Source organism: Megascapheus bottae, chromosome 6 (assembly GCF_031878675.1).
Source record: "Megascapheus bottae isolate mThoBot1 chromosome 6, mThoBot2.hap1, whole genome shotgun sequence".
Classification (NCBI taxonomy): domain Eukaryota; kingdom Metazoa; phylum Chordata; class Mammalia; order Rodentia; family Geomyidae; genus Megascapheus; species Megascapheus bottae.
Window position 1 is genome coordinate 43,306,737 of NC_143514.1, and position 17,094 is coordinate 43,323,830.

General features: G+C 42.1%; 1 protein-coding gene across 2 annotated transcripts in view; it reads right to left on the reverse strand.

The window, feature by feature from the left end:
• Patj (PATJ crumbs cell polarity complex component) overlaps positions 1-17,094 on the reverse strand; it is a 264,480-nt gene that overhangs the window by 205,496 nt on the left and 41,890 nt on the right. For both annotated transcript variants that reach the window (XM_090334725.1, XM_090334724.1), the window contains 3 exons: positions 16,301-16,357; positions 6,977-7,111; positions 2,518-2,679 (listed from right to left, as the gene is read on the reverse strand). In XM_090334725.1, coding sequence (XP_090190851.1) covers positions 2,518-2,679; positions 6,977-7,111; positions 16,301-16,357 — 354 coding nt within the window. The remainder of the gene's footprint in view (positions 1-2,517; positions 2,680-6,976; positions 7,112-16,300; positions 16,358-17,094) is intronic.

The window sequence follows — 17,094 nt, forward strand, 5'->3', positions numbered from 1 at the left end:
AACTGAAATGAAAAGGAGTAGGCAGGGAGAAGGCTATAAAATTTGGAAGAGTAAGGCACAAAAACTTCTTCAAAGTTAAGGCTGGTCTACATTTGAAACTCTTGCTGTAGGACATGGGGGATCAACTTCCAATCCATGATGGATAGAATCTCAATGTAAAAATAATTTCCTAGTTCTGAAATTACAAGATCTGAAATTAGGGGGAATGTTCTGGATCAGCAGCCTCTATTTCAGTCTGATGTGGAAGTGGTATATTTAAAAAGACAACAATTATGTCTTCAGCAAAAAGTAAAGTTCTAATTGGGTAGGGTGGCTCTTGCTTATAACCTTAGCTTATAACATTACCTACTCAGGACACTGAGATTTGAGGATGGCAGTTTGAAGACGAAGTAGGGAAGTCCACAAAACTCTTATCTCCAATTGACCAGCAAGAAGCTGGAAATGGTGGTGTGGCTCAAGTAGGAATACATTAGCCATGAGTGAAAAGATTAAAAGCAGGCGGGGAGTTTGGCCTAATGGTAGAGTGCTTGCCTAGCATGCACAAAGACCCAGGTTCGATTCCTCAGTACCACATATATAGAAAAAAATGCCAGAAGTTGTTCTGTGCCTCCAGTGGTAGAGCTCTAGCCTTGAGAAAACCCAAGGACTCAGTCCCTGAGCCCAAGCCCAGGACTGACAAAAAAAGAAAAGAAAAGATTAAGAGCATGAAGCCCAGGGTTTGAGCCCCAGTACAGTCTTGTCATACAAAGTAAGATATAGTGGCTAACATATAATCTGGGGCATTTAATATCTTTCCCAGTTAATGAGTATTAGAATTTTGACAGAGCCACCTAGCCAGATAGACTTGAAGAACATAAGAAGGTATCAAGGTATCAGAATAAATAGAAAAATACAGAAAAAAGAAACAGGATTTTAAGCAACCACATAAAGTTATGAAATACAAGTTGATAAAAATTTCAGGGGACCCCAGGTATATAGAGTTCATGCTTCAATGTGAAATATATCACCTTGATATAATCAATTCTACATAACTCTTGTATTTACAGAAGGGAAAGCAATCAATTAATGGGTGGAACTAGGCTGACATTTGACATAATTCAAGCTGTCATTCACCCATTGTGGTAAAGTATGATAGATGGGAGCAGGGTTGGCAAGCTGGCTTGCTGATTTACACACCCTCCAGGATTATAAAGGCACTTGTATCAATCTTCAGAGGGAAGCTACCACCTACATTTCACTTCAGTAAAAGAGCAAAAGTAATGACACATGACTTACCTTGAAACATATGTGTGTGTGTGTGTGTGTGTGTGTGTGTTTAAAAAAACAAGAGGTTAATAAATTCTTTAATAAAAACAAAGAGAAGACATTTTAAAAAGACTGTCAATCAATATTCAGAAATTTACTAGGTCCTTTTATGGGGTAAGCGATAGTCTGAGCTAGGGTCTCACTGCATACTCAGGCTAGCTTGGAACTCATTACGCAGCTCCAGGTTGGTCTCTAACTAGCAATCCTCTGGCCTCTACCTCTCAAGTGCTGGCATTATACGTATGTGCTACCAAGTGTGGCATTAAGAGCTCGCCTAGCTTGCACAAAGATACAGGTTTGATTCCTTGGTGCCACATACATAGAAAAATCCGGAAGTGGTGCTGTGGCTCAAGTGGTAGAGCTCTAGCTTATAAGAGCCCAAGGACAGTTCAAGCCCTCAAAACTGGCAAAAAAACAAAACAAAAAAAACAAAAAAAAACCCTCAAATAAAGAGGAAAAATCAACATGTGATAGAAAATGATTTTCAGAGATTGCCTCTACCCAGAAGAAACTGACATTATTCTAGAAAAATCAACATGAAAACATGCTAAAGCATTTGTAAAATATGATAGTACTAGATTCTTACATAATTGCAGAAATCAGAAATCAAAGAAGAGTGAACAAGAAGAGCCATGGACATCCATAAAGTTTTAAAAAGGTTAGGCAGTGGAGGAGGGGTGATAGTCTATCTATCTAAAGTGGTATGAATGGACTTACAACTCAAGATTCTGAAAAAGGAAGACAGAAGCAGGAAAGATAAGGTTATAAAGGACAAAAGGTAACAAAGCATGTACTCCAACTATGCCCCTAATTATCCTACTCTTACACAAAGCCCCAAAGAAAGCTCATTTCCTTTCTGAACTTGTGCTTTATGGAAACTTCTAGACTCATTTGGAAACTGATCATAGATCTTCCTATTTTTAAGAGTCTGGAAAAAAATATCATTAGATAGTCAACATTTACCAACAATCTAACCTTCGTAAGATGAAATGAATTGAACAGAAAGCCAAAAGCCAATAAGTGGAGACAATGAATAAAACAATTCTCCAAAGTCAAAATTCATATGCCCATCCATGCACCAACATTTCAAGGAAGAGTTGGAGGTTGTTGAATGAAAAATGACAGGTTGAAAAGTCATTGTGGCCCTAGTGAAACCAAATGGGATGGGATGTTTCCCCAGTTCCTCCGGCCATGCAGCATCTCCTTTTATACCTCCATCTCGGGAAGCGAGGGATCCACAGTCCTTGGTTCATCTACAGAGGCCTCGTCATCAAACAGCCGGCGACAACAAACCAGGGTGAAAGGGGGTGGCACTTCTTTAAGAAAAGAGACGGCTTCTCGGCGGGACTTTCCATAAAGCTGCATGCCATTGACCTGTGGACACAGGGCTACATCAGCACTGAGGAGGCACACATGAATAAATCAAGTCTCTGGCCAACCTCAACCTACCAAAATGAAAATACAGCATCACATCATTGTTCCTGGAAACAACGGGGCTCAAGTGAATCATATTTTTATAGTAACTGAAAATGATAGACATCTTCAAATTGATCAAAATTAAGACTGACTTCTCCTCAAAAATACTGTGAATCGTTCACAGCAGTGTGTGTGAGTGTGTGTGTGAGACAGTGTGTACATATGTGTACTGAGGCTTAAACTTAAGACCTTGCGCTCTAACTTGGCCTTTTCACTCCATTTGAGCCATATCTCCATTTCTGTCTCTTTGGTGGTTAGTTGGAGTCTCACAGACTTTTCTGCCTGGGTTGGCTTCAAAACATGATCCTCAGATCTCAGCCTCCTGAGTAGTTAGGATTACAAACATGAACCACCAGTGCCCAGCTTATCGCCTTCTTGAAACCACTCTGCCTTGTGTGTTTTCACTTCATAAGAATAATATCACTAGAGATATTAATAATAGATTTAAGGCAGTTAAAAATCTCTCACCTAGACTGGTACCAGTGGCTCATACCTGTATAATCCTACCTACCTGAGATCTGAGGATCACAGTTCAAAGCCAGCAAGAGCAGAAAAGTCACTGTGAAACTCTTTACCTCCAATTAACCCTTCAAAAACTGGAAGTGGTACTGTGGCTCAAATGGTAGTGCCCTTGTTGTGCACAAAAAGCCTCAGGGATAGGACCCAGGCCATGAGTTCAGGCCCCACAACTGACCAAAACAAACAAACAAACAAAATCAACAAAAAGCTCTCAATTTAGGTGGGCAACAGTAGCCTATAATCTTCCTGTGTAATCCTTGCTACTAAGGAGGCCTCCTTAGTAGCAAAGCTATCCTGAGCACAAAAGTCCACATGTCCAATTAACCAGCAAAAAGTCAAACTGGAAACATAGTTCAAGTGGCAGAGCACCAGTTGAACACCCAAGCCAAATGAGCACAAGGTCCTGAGTTCAAACTCCAGTACTAAAATGTACACATGCATACAGATATGCACACACACATGCACGCACACACACACACACACACACATAATCAAAATTCTTATATTAGTGACCAATTCTAGGATACTTAGCTGTGAAATTTTAACATTTGTTCATGATGTTCCTTTACGTCTTACACTTAATGCCCTTAGAAGAATCACTTAAATAAAAGAAATACACATTTCCCATCCACTCCATTGTTATAAGCTTTGTTGGTGGGGCGATCATGTGTTTGTAGGAAGTTGTCAATTTCCAAATTATTTCATGCCTGTATTCTATGTCCCTCCAAATCACTATTCCTTATTAATGAATGGTTAACTCCTATCACAGAAATTAATCCCAAGGCCAGGAGAGTAGCCTAGTGGTAGAGTGTTCACCTAGCAAGCACAAAGCCCTGGGTTCAATCCTTGGTACCCCATACACAGAAAAAGCCGGAAGTGGTGCTGTGACTCAAGTGGCAGAGCACTAGTCTTCAGCAAAAACATCCAAGGACAGTGCCCAGGCCCTCAGTTCAAGCCCCAGGACTGGCAAAAAAAAAATAATTCTAATTTTATATTATTTTGGCACATAGCAAAAATACTTAGCACCAACTAAACCTATTGTGATTTTGCATGTGGATCATTTCAGCTCAAAGAGTTCTTCTCAGTTCTGTTTACAAGTCACTAAAAGTTAATTTGTTGGCTTCTCCCAACAAACTGAAGCACCAACCCAATCAGCCAACAACAGCCTTTTTACAACTGACTCCTACCTTCCTGGGAGAATCAGAAGCATTATTAGGCTGAATAATATTCTTAGTATTAATTTCTGCCACATGTATTGTCAGTGTTTGGCTAGCTGGCAGGACCGACTGGACTGGGAGCCGCCTCTCCACACATGTCTTTGCACTGGAGAACATGAGGTCCCTGAGCTGCTGGAAGAATCCAATCAGCAGCAGGCAGAGTCCGAGACAGTGGTTTCCAGGGAACCACTCTCAAGCCTGTAACATACCCAGCACTTAGCATCAGGCCAGACACATTTCCCCACCTCTTAATTATTTACAAATAAATCACTACAGGGTAAAGAGGCCCTCATGCACTTCAGGGAAATGGCACTACTGGACAAGCAAAGCTCACATCCCAAGTTGTTAGGTCCATAAAAAGGTGCAAGGGACACAAGTTTAGCAGCAGACAAAAGGGTTTTCTTGGAAGATCTAGAAGTCAGCATTTATACAAGAAGGGGTAGGGTAGCTGGGTGCTGGTGGGCCTGTAATCCTAGCTATTCTGAAGGCTAAGATCTGAGCTCTAAAGCTCAAAGCCAGGGTGGGCAGAAAAGCCTATGAGATGCTTATTTCCAATTCATCATCAAAAAGCAAGATGTAGAGCTGTGGCTCAAGTGGTAGGGCACCAGTTTGATCGGAAAAAACTCAAGTACAGTGACCAGGCTGTGAGTTCAAGTCCCAGTACTGGCACACAGACAAAAAAAAGGGGTGTGGAGTGGTAAGGAGGTATTCCATTATTCCATTAGTGATCATACCACATCCACAGTGCCAATGGATGGATGACACAGCACAGAAAGTTCTAGAGTCAACTGTGCTGGTAGTAACCCGTATTAAAAATTGCAAGTACATGTAATGAAAACAAGAACTCAATCCATACTTAGTATCACTGTGTGCTTCCGGCTCAACAAATTAGAAAGTCACTTTTCAGGATTTTATCTTGGTATAGCTTTAAATATTTATTTAGCTCATTATTTATTCATTTGAATTGTCTCCAATTATTACAGTGGTGATTGTGAGTCCTTCTCACTACTCTACTGCTAAACAGCTTGGTCCCATTTCCCATTACCAAGTCCTCGCTATGGGGATTTATGGCTGCTGGAAATAGCTGTTCTGGGCTGAGACTTGGCACAGCTTTCAACGCCAAAGCACATTTGTGTTTTGGTTTAATCCCTATAGAATACATTAAATACAGGCACACATATATGCACATTCCAAGAGCTTATTTGGCTAACTTTACATGTAAAAAGATTTTGTGTGTATCTGTGTGTGTGTGTGTGTGTGTGTTTATACTAGTACTGGAGCTTGAACTCAGGTCCTGGATGCTGTCCCTTGGCTGACTTTGAACCAAGAAGAATTAGGATTACAGGAGTGAGCCATTAGTACCTGGCCATCGAGATTTTATTTTATTTTAACATCTACATTCAGATGATTCTGTAAGTATTGTTTTCAATTTTGGAATTCATATATTTCTTTAGGCCCTTCATCTTGAGACCTTCTTTAAGTGCTATCAAGTGCTAATTATCTGGACTTTTTTTTTTTTTTTGGCCAGTCCTGAGGCTTAATCTCAGGGCCTGAGCACTGTCCTTGCACTTTCTCAAGGCTAGAGCTCTACCACAACACCATTTCTGGCCTTTTCTATGTATGTGGTACTGAGGAATCAAACCTGGGTCTTCCTGCATGCTAGGCAAACACTCTACCACTAGACCAAACTCCCAGCCCCATATCCAGACTTTTGATTGAAGAATACACAGGTGTATACCCTTCCAGAACACACTGGGCAACCATTTCCAACCTATGACCACATTTAGTCTCAGGCCTGGTTTACAAGCTCATTATCATATCTAGCCTTGTGATGACATAGCCAGTGACGTGTGCCTGTTGTCCTAGCTATGCAGGAAGAAAAAGAAAAAGTGCATCATTTCTCCACCGAGCGTCCTTACATCCTTAAACAGCATTTTGCTGAAAAAAAAACAAAAACATATATATATATATATATGTATATATATATATATATATATATGTTTTCCAACTCCTCGGTCATTCAGATAAACCTTGGAAAAGACATCTCCAATATCTTTACAGATAGATAAAATGAGCTTAGAGTAGGATTCTGCTTTCTTTATTATCCAATACGCTGCTGGGAATTTTTCAGCACAAGGACCCAAATTACACTGAATCTGGTCATAGGAAAACACAATGGACACATTGTTCCTAAAACTTAGACAACTCGGCTGGTAGTTTGGCCTAGTGGTTAAAGTGCTTGCCTACCATACATGAAGACCCGGGTTCGATTCCTCGGTACCACATACATAGAAAAAAGCCGGAAGTGGTGCTGAGGCTCAAGTGGTAGAGCTCTAGCCTTGAGAAAGTCCAAGGACAGTGCTCAGGCCCTGAGCTCAAGCCCAGGACTGGCAAAAAAAAAAAAAAAAAAAAAACTTAGACAACTCCTGCCTTTGTATCTTTCTTCCCCAGAATGTTACCTCCAGAAGCTCATCCTCTGGCTGTAGGAGATTCAGTGTGTCCACAGGACCACCTGGAGCAATTGAAGAGATGTAATGGTGCCCATCAAAGGAATCCACCTCCATACCGAGCCTCAGAGTGTGGATGGGCAGGAGCTGCAGCAAAGCAGAACAATGGTGTCAACTATGACAATGACACACCCGGCACCGACCATCCAACACCTCTTGAATCAGATCCCCCAGACCCCTAAAGACAGTAAGGGGAAATGGAGTCTTCAGCAAAACTTGGAAGGCAATATGTTTCTTATTTCCATCCTTCTTTTCTTGAAGTGTCCCTGGGAATGCAGAGACAGACACAAAGACCTACCTATCCATTCCCCTCCCACTCCGCCAGTCCAGGTCTCACCGTGCTCCTACAGTGCCACTTTCACACCCTGTGCCTCTTCATACCTGGGTAACACCCTAACTACCCTTCATTACACAACTCCACTGATTGCATTGCCAGAGCAATGTCAGTCCTGGAAGCATTGTGATTGAAGAACATCACGTACATGCTAGCTACTCGGGAAACAGATCTGAGGATCACGCTTCAAAGCCAGCCTCAGGACTAAAGTCCATGAGACGCTTATCTCCAATTAACCACCAGAAAACTGGAAGTGACACCGTGGCTCAAGAGGTAGGGTGGTAGCCTTGAGTTGAAGAACTCCGGGACAACACCCAGGCCCAGAGTTCAAGTCCCACGACTGACTCTCCCCACCCCCCCAAAAAAAGATAGGAGATAAGGATAGCCATCAGTATCAAAGAAGAGTATCTCAGCTGTATCTATCTTTGTTGGGTGCAACAACAGTGACATGGATTCACCAAATCCCCAGACTTTCAAAGGCAGAGCTAGTGATTCTCACTGTGGCTATAGAAACTCAAATACATTAAAAGCCAATAACTGGGATTTGTATTTTCTATACTGATAGCCCGTTGGTGTAAATAGAGCAGAGAAAATCCCAACTATATTTGACAAGGAGAAAATCCTACACAGGTAGCAACCCATCCCCAGTGTGGCCTTTTCCTCATTTCCTGTCCTCTGTGATTCTCATCCCTGGGCTGGCACCTCCTCTCAGTCATCTATACCAAGTCACCAGATTTCCAGAGGCCCATTTGGGGCCCATTCCCACAACAAACATTCAGTCCAAGATAAGAGTATCAAGTAGCCCACGACCTCAATGACTTAAAACAGGCCTGAAGAGCCGGGGCACCTATGGCTCATACCTGTAATCCTAGCTACTCAGGAGGCTGAGATCTGAGAATCAAGGCTCCAAGCCAGCCTGGACACAAAAGAACCTGAGACTTTTATTTCCAATTAACCTCTAGAAAATGGGAAGTGAGGCTTGACCTTGAGCTGAGGAGCTCAGAGACAGTGCCCAGGCCCAGGGGTAGGGTGGTAGCCTTGAGCAGAAGAGCTCAGGACAGCACTCAGGACCTGAGCTCAAGCCCAACTGACATGGGGACACACACACACACACACACACACACACACACAATGTTCTAGCACCCCACACTGAAGGTCACAGTTGTTTTTATATCTCTTCCCTGTGATCTCTTTTTTTTCCTCATTGCTACCTTACTTTCAGCCTAGGCATTGTACCAAGTTGTGTTCATCAAGATAAAAGATGTGTCATTTCTTTAGTCCAGCTAATGGAAGTGACAGCACCTCTCAGAGAAATGGATCTATAACAACAGTTTGCCCATAATCTCTGCCAACTGTCTTCTTTCCTTGGCTCATGAGCCAAACACTAATGGCTCAGAGTCATGAGTGCTTACCCAGAGATCTTCCCCAGTGGGTGCTGGAGCTGCCCTGGGAAAGCAGACAGTTCACATACCAGACATTTTACAAGTGGCTAAATATAATCATTACTAAAAATCAGGTTATATAAAGCTTCCACTGAGCTAGAATACAGTTGACTCACTCCTACAAGTCCTAGCCACTCAGTAGGCTGGAATCTGAAAATCAGAATTGGAAGCCCGCCTGGGCTGAGACTCTTACCTGTGATTTACCATCAAAAATCTAGAAGCAGAGGTATGGCTCAATCACAGAGCTCCAGCCTTAAGTGAAAAAGCCAAAAAGAGTTCAAGGCCCTTAGTTCAAGCCCCAGTATAGGCAAATAGATGACAGATACATAAATTATTGACTATTTAAAGCAGATAATTGAATATTTAAAATAAATACAGTAAGTACTCAAAATCTATCACTTCCATATTAGTTCTTACTACACTGTACTACTATTTTCTTGAATTACTTTATATTGTGTGGTAGAAACATTCCCTGACCTCAGAGAATACCAAAGGTGCAGACACTTGCAAGAAACAGATGAAATAGTTCATTTACTCAGCTGTCATATGCAGCTGGGACAGGCAATTCAAGAATCTTGATTTGGTTGAGGAGCTGGTGACAATAAAGTAAAACTGTGTTGCTTGCCAGTTCAGTGATCAGTGATGTCATTTTGGTAGCTTAAAAAAAGAATGCAGAAGTGGCACTGTGGCTCAGGTGGCAGAGAACTAGCCTTGGGCAGAAGAGCTCAGAGACAACACACAGGCCCAGAGTTCAAGTTGCATTCCCCCCCCCCACCCAAAAAGGCTGGGAGTGTGGTCTAGTGTGGTAGAGTACTTGTCTAGCATGCACAAAGCCCTGGGTTCGATTCCTTGGTACCACATACACATTAAAAAGCTGGAAATGGCTCTGTAACTCAAGTGTGTAAAGTGCTAGCCTTGAGCAAGGACAGTTAGGCCCTGAGCTCAAGCCCCAGAACTGGGGTGGGGGGGAAGAATGGCGCCAAAGAACTTATCCCATAGATACTGGCAATCGCTACAACTTAGGACAGTCCTTTCCCATTTGGAGAGGTAAGCACTTCCCACATATTGCTGATCTACCATCTAGTCTAGACGTGACATTCAGCGAATGCTTTTGGGGTGTAAACCATGTGCAAGGTCACAAGCTGGGAAAAAATCTAGAATAGTATTTTTCCCTTATAGAATCCCCAGAAAGGTGGAAAGACAATGAACTAGCCAATCCACATGAGGATGACCATGGTCCTGACACGGTCAGAATACAAAGTGATGAACCCAAAGGAAGCTCAAGCCAGTGGGAAAAACGGACAAGTCATAATTCTCATGAGTGTGGCAAGGAGCTTCTCAGGGTCATAACAAAGGCCACTGGCAGAGGTGATTTGGAGAAGCTGGTTCAGAAGAAGACTTGTACTGGGGACTTACACTCAAGGCCTCACACTCTTGTCCGGCCTTTTCTTTTCTTTATTGTTATCAAGGTGATGTACAAAGGGATGACAATTACATGAATCAGGAAATTAATACTTTTCCTACAGTCCCTTCTTCTCAACTCTACCAGTTGTGCAGTTCACTTTTCATCGGTGTCTAGTGACTCCCACTGCTGCACTTTTTCCCTTGAGTTCTGTACCCTCCTCCCCACCCTTCCAAAGATGTGCTCTTGAATACACCACACATAAGGTAAGAAGACAGAACCATCAAAACTAATTTTTTAAAGGAAAAAGAAAAGGTAAAGGAGATCCCATTTCCACTTCTTGGAATTTGTTTCACTATGCATATTATTTTAAATAAATATGAAGAGGTAATTAGGCATGGTGCCTTTCTGTTTCTCTCCTAAGAGTATCTTCTTTTGGTCTCACTGTGTGTTAGTATTAGAATCCTGTATAACTTATCAGATCCTAGTGTATTTTATTTATTATATTTTTGGCCAATCCTGGGGCTGAACTCAGGACCTGAATGCTATCCTTAAGCTTTCTCAAGGGTAGAGCTCTACAACTTGAGCCACAGCACCATTTCCAGCTTTTTCCTGTGTATGTGGTACTGAGGAATAGAGCCCTGGTCTTTGTGCATGCTAGGCAAGCACTCTACCACTAGACTAAATTCCTGGCCCTCCTAGTGTATTTTAGATCTAATTTCTGTACATCAAACAGAACATATGCCATTTGACTCTCTGACCTTTTGCCTGGCTTTTTTTTTTGCTGAAGGTGGCACTCTACCACTTGAGCCACACCTCCAGTTCTGGATCTTGCAGTAAGAGTCTCACAGACTTTTCTACCCAGATTAGCTTTGAGCCATAATCCTTAGATCTCAGTCTCTTGTGTAGGTGAGATCACAGGCATGAGCCATTGGTACCCACTGAAAAATACCTTTGAGGTGAGACATGAAAAATAAAATGAGTCAGCCCTGCAGAAGGCCTACTGAAGTTCTGCTTGGAAGAGGTGAGGGAAAAAGACAATTGTGAATTCTCTTATCTGAACAATGAGTAGATGGTGGTGACATATAGAAAGAAGTAACTGAAACGTCATTATACACAGAGACCCATACTACTTATATGGTAAATAGCATACCCCATCAAAGATTAGCTGATAAAGAAGAGGGTAAACCCTCCCGAGCTTCCCTACCTCAACCTTCTGTACAGATAATCTTTTCTTTTTGTCAGTTGTGGGGCTTGAACTCAAGACCTGGGTGCTCTCACTGAGCTCTTTTGCTCTAGGCTTGACCACTTTGAACCATAGCACCACTTCCAGGATTCTGGTGGCTAACCAGAGAGAAGAGTCTCACAGAATTGACTGCCTTTGCTAGCTTCAAACTGCAGTCCTCAGATCTCCAGCCTCCTGAGTAGCCATGATTACAGGCATGAACCACCAGCACCCGGCCAATGAATCTTTTCCATTTACTGCTTGATCCCCATTCCTCACGTCCATGGCACAAGTGAGTCAGGAATGGGCTGGGGGCTCCTCCCTGCCCTCCAGATATGGTCCTGTGCCCTTATAAACTTAGAAGCTATCCTCCAGATGACTATAAATACTGAGAGCTCCTCAGAAAACATAAACCATGAAAGAACCCACACAGGCTCCATTTTCAATGATGCTGAACAAGCCTACCAGAAATGCTGTTTACAAAACCTATCGATCTGAAGAATGCTTACCTACTAGTAGTTCTGAATTTAAATTCGAGTGCAACTGGCTTCCTGAGCCTTTGTGTCCCATTGACACAGGCTGCTTGGCCAGAGTAGGACTGTTTAATTACCTGTCCCAGCTATCTGCAGCAACTAAATGGATCAACCACTTCATGCATCCCCTTCAGTATATACATGTCCCTTCAGTACTCTGAGTTCTTAGAGCAAAAAGTTCTGTGATGACAGAAGAGAGTTCAACAGGCGGTGGATGCCTGTGCATGTACACGCGCGCATGCATACACACATATGCACAGGCACACACACATATACACACATAATGTCATACCTCCTGATGCTCAGTCAGCATGTTTTGCAAGGGATCCTATTGAAAATGACAAAGCTAGGGAGTGACAGGACTTTCACCATTCCGATATGACAAAGTAAAGATACAAAGTATGCATCCAAGAAAAGTGTCACTAATTTACTAAACCTCAGTGTTAAAATGATGAAGACCAAATGAGACTGAGGGCCGCACCCACATCCGGGAGTTATAACCATAGCCCATTCACGTCACTAAAAGTTCTGTCTTAACATCCTAAAATGAGACATCCGAATGCTCAAATATGATTACAAATACTAATGCTGCAGTAGGTCAAAAATTTTAGAGAAAGATCCAAAGATGATGTGTCAGATGGGAAAGATACTTCCAAAACCACCAAAAGAACTTTAGGACTGGTTCATATTCTCACATATTCTCATGATCTCTCCCCCCCCCCCCCTCTCTCTCTCTTTCTCTCTCTCTCTCTTTCTGTCTCTCTCTCTTTCTCTCTCTCTCTCTTTCTGTTTTTTGTTTGGGTTTTTGTCAGTCATGAGGCTTGAACTCAGGGCCTAGTTACTGTCTCTAAGCTTCTCTTGCTCAAAGCTAGAGCTTTCCCACTTTAAGCCATAGCTCTACTTCTGGTTTTCAGATGGTTAATTTGAGATGAGAGTCTTAAGGACTTTCTGGATCAGGCTAGCTCCAAAATATGATTCTCAGATTTAGGCTCCTACAAAGCTAGGATTACAGGCATGAACCATCCATACCTGACTTCCTCCACATTTTGAAGTAATGACGAATCACGTGAGGATAATGGCCTCAAAATTAGTTGCCTTCACTCAGAGTTTATATAAGACAATTATCAAATCTATTAGTGATATGGAATGTCATCTATATACTACTTGCCTGTCACCCCCTCCAAATATTCAATTCTGAACATGTGTAAAATTCAAGACCAGCCCTGTTGACACATGCCAACACCATACAGCTCCTGGAGCGCCCAGGACATCTATTGCCTGAAAAGTTCATTTACTCATGATGGGGAAAGGAGACTCACATTTTAATGTGCTCTGGCTCCAAAAATACAATTCAGGAGGGAACAAGAGTGAAGTCTGTCTGTCCTTTCAGGCTCTGCTATGCTGGCCTCGCACACCACAGTTATTTCTGCTGCTCCCTTAGTGTTTCATGAAGGTCACATAAGCAGCTTAATGTGTGTCCTCACAGCGCTGTGATTAGCTTATTAGTAAATACTTGCCAAGAAAGCCATCCCTAAAAGCACAAAACTCCCCACATTCGGGAAAATGGATCTCAGGCCTGATTAACAGCTTCCTAGAAATGCTCGAGCCACAGCAAAAAGCATTCACTCCCCTCTTTCCCACAACCCCGCCCACCTCACAAGAGGACTCTATTACCATGAGCCATCTTACATGAAGAGGTTTCTTAAATACTCAAGAGTAGTGGCTCTGGCTGACAGTGGGACCTCAGCAACACCAGCTACAGGTATGAAACCTGATTTTCCTAATGAGAGCATAGAAATGGGCAAGGGGGAAACCTTGATGGCAGATTATGACACACCGTGGCTTTGAACCTACCACTCAGTCACCTAGGGCAAAGTCCACACCTTTTACCATGTCTCTCAAGTCTTGTAACACCTGGCCTTCCCTGCCCAGCAAAAACACTCTGCTCTGTGATTTAGTTACTTGGGAGGGTGAGACAAGAGGATCACAGGTTCAAGAATAACCTTGAGATATCATCTCAAAAAAAATATTTTTTCTTTTCAATTGCCACCATTGTCTTTAGGAATCCTTCCTTGATCAATCCACATAGAATATCAAACCCATCTTCTTTTCTGAATTTGCTATTCAGCTTCTCTTTCTTTAATATTCTTCATGACACACGTTAACACTACTAGAAATGTATTTATTTGTTTATTTATTTGCCAGTCCTGAGGCTTAACTCAGTGCCTGAGTGCTGTCTTTGGGCTTTCTCAAGGCTAGAACTCTACCACTTGAGCCACAGCACCATTTCTGGCTTTTTTCTATGTATGTGGTACTGAGGAATCGAACCCAGGCCTTCATGAATGCTAGGCAAACCATTAGGCCAAGAAGCAAATAAAATAGTTCTATAATGCAGGGATTTTTCTTTCTGCTTTGAACTCTTCTGAATTTCTAGCATTTGGTACTAAATAGACAGAACAGAGACTATATCTGATAAATCTAAATACCTGATGAATGAATGAACAGATAGATGTGCTGGTAGTGTTTTATAAGTAATTACAGAAAGTCTGCTCCTAGCACAGCCTTTCTACTCCTTTATACCAGTGACTGAGTACAAGTACCTTGACTGCACAGAGGCTGATTAGGAAAGAAGTAAAGGCTGATGGAAGGGAAGAGGGAATGAGGGTGAGAAAAAAAAAAATCACCTCTTCTGGCTGGAGAACCATTCTTTAAAAAATATGCACATAAGTACCAAACTCAGTGTCTCGAGCCTGTAATCCTAGCTGTGTGGGAGGCAGAAATAGGGGGATTACGGTTCAAGTTTAGACTAGCCAGAGAAGTTCATGAGACTCCATCTCTACCAATGGCTGAACTGTACACAGTGGCATGAACCTGTCATCCCCAGGAGAACAAGAACAAGCACGTGTAGGAGCCCAAGCAGGCCAGCAGATAAAGCAAGATCCTACCTTGAAAATAACCAAGGCAAAAAGGACCTGGAGGAGGACGTAGTGGCTTATGCCTATAATCCTAGCTACTAAGGAGGCTGAGATCTGAGGATCAGGGTTTAATGCCAACCTGGGCACAAAAGACCTTGAGACTCTTATCTACAATTAATCACTAGAAAATGGGAAGGGGTAGGTAGGGAAGGGGTAGGTAGGGTGGTAGCCTTCAGCTGAAGAGCTCAGGGACAACGCCCAAGCCCAGGGGTAGAGCAGTGGCCTACAGCTGAAGAGCCCAGGCCCAGAGATCAAGCCCCAAGACCCCACCCAAAAAAAAGACCTGGAGGTGTAGATTACCTAAAAAAATTCTAGATTACCAAGGCCTGGAGTTTGGCCTAGTAGTAGAGTGCTTGCCTAGCATACACGAAGACCCGGGTTCGATTCCTCCGTACCACATAAAAAGAAAAAAAAAGCCGGAAGTGGTGCTGAGCTCAAGTGGTAGAGCTCTAGCCTTGAGAAAGTCCAAGGACAGTGCTCAGGCCCTGAGCTCAAGCCCAGGACTGGCAAAAAAAAAAAAATTCTAGATTACCTACCTAAAAGCCAGAAGAGTCTACAATTCCACTTAAAGCTGTTTAAATAAGAGTCTCACAGAATTTCCTTCCCAAGCTGGCTTTGAATTATGATCCTCAGATCTCAACCTCCTCAACAGCTACAATTATAGGCATGAGCCACTGGTGTCCAAGGAAGAGCTAACATAACTCTCTTGTCAGGCACTAGTGGTTCATTCCTGTAGTCCTAGCTATCCATGAGGCTGGGATCTGAGGATAGTGGTTCAAAGCCAGACTTAGCAAGAAAGTCCAGTGGACTCCTGTCTCCAAGGAACCAGTAAAAAGCTGGAAGTAGAGTGATGACTCAAGTGGCAGGGTGCCAGACTTAAAAGAAAAAGCTCAGAGATAACACTCTGGCCCTGAATTCAAGCCCCAGTACTGACACACAGACATGCACATACACACACATGCACACATGTGCATACATACCCCTAATGTACTCTTTTTTAAAAAATTAAGTTATTTTCCATTTATTTTATTAATTTTATGTTTATGTGGTATGGAGGAATTGAACCTAGGACCTCATGCATGACAGGCAAGCATTCGACCACTAGGCTACCTTTCCAGTCCCCTTAATGTACTCTTCATACTCCTGAGAATATGGGCCAATGACTCAAACCAGGAGTTCTGGTTTCTGAAAAAGGCCTAGGGATCATACTTTTTGCCCAGGTCTATCTAACCCTTATATCAAAATCTTCTACTGGTGAAAACCATCCCACCTCCTAAAAACAGGCATGGAGGGCCTGGAAGCTTCAATCACAGTTCTTGCTTGGTTCTTCACCACAAAGGAAACTGAGTAACATTTAGGGCTTACCTTGGAATACTTCTGTAACTCAGCATCATCTGCAATCTGCGTGTCCAAAGTGGCAACCTGAATTGACAAGGGAAAGATGGCCAGATTTGTAAAAGCAAAACTACATTCTCCTGAATCTCCTGAAAATATCTGCAAAATCCATACAATGATAAACATGGGGAAGTCTTTCCTATATTTTGAAGATCTATAAAGATAGAGCACAACATTTCAGAGTAGGTTTTCCCTTGTTCCCACCATCCATCTTTACTTGTAAATTGTCTAAAAGTTAGACAATATATATACACACACACATATTGGTATATATGTACACATATGCATATATATGCATATATATATAATGGATATATGTATATCCATCCCTCATATTGGGGAGGTTGGTTCTAGAACCAAAATCCAGATGTTCTTCACCTTAAAATATATTATTTTGTGCATATAATGTACACCATTCTCCTATATACACTATATCATCTGTGAATTAATACCTAATTCAAGGCAAATACATTGCAAATAGTTATCATACTCTACTGCTTAGGAAATGAGGGCATGTGCCGAAAAATACTATATATATTCAATACAGACACAATTTTTTAATTATTTATGACCCACACAACTGGATGAGTTCAATAATGCAGGACTCACAAATATGGAATCAATAGGTATGGATGATTGACAGTATTATTTTTGAAAATCTATGATCCCTAAAATTTTAATAAATATAATCCTTTTTTATACTGAATCCATTAATAAAATGGCTCTTGACAAAACCAAAACTGTGGACATTTCTACTTTCAAAA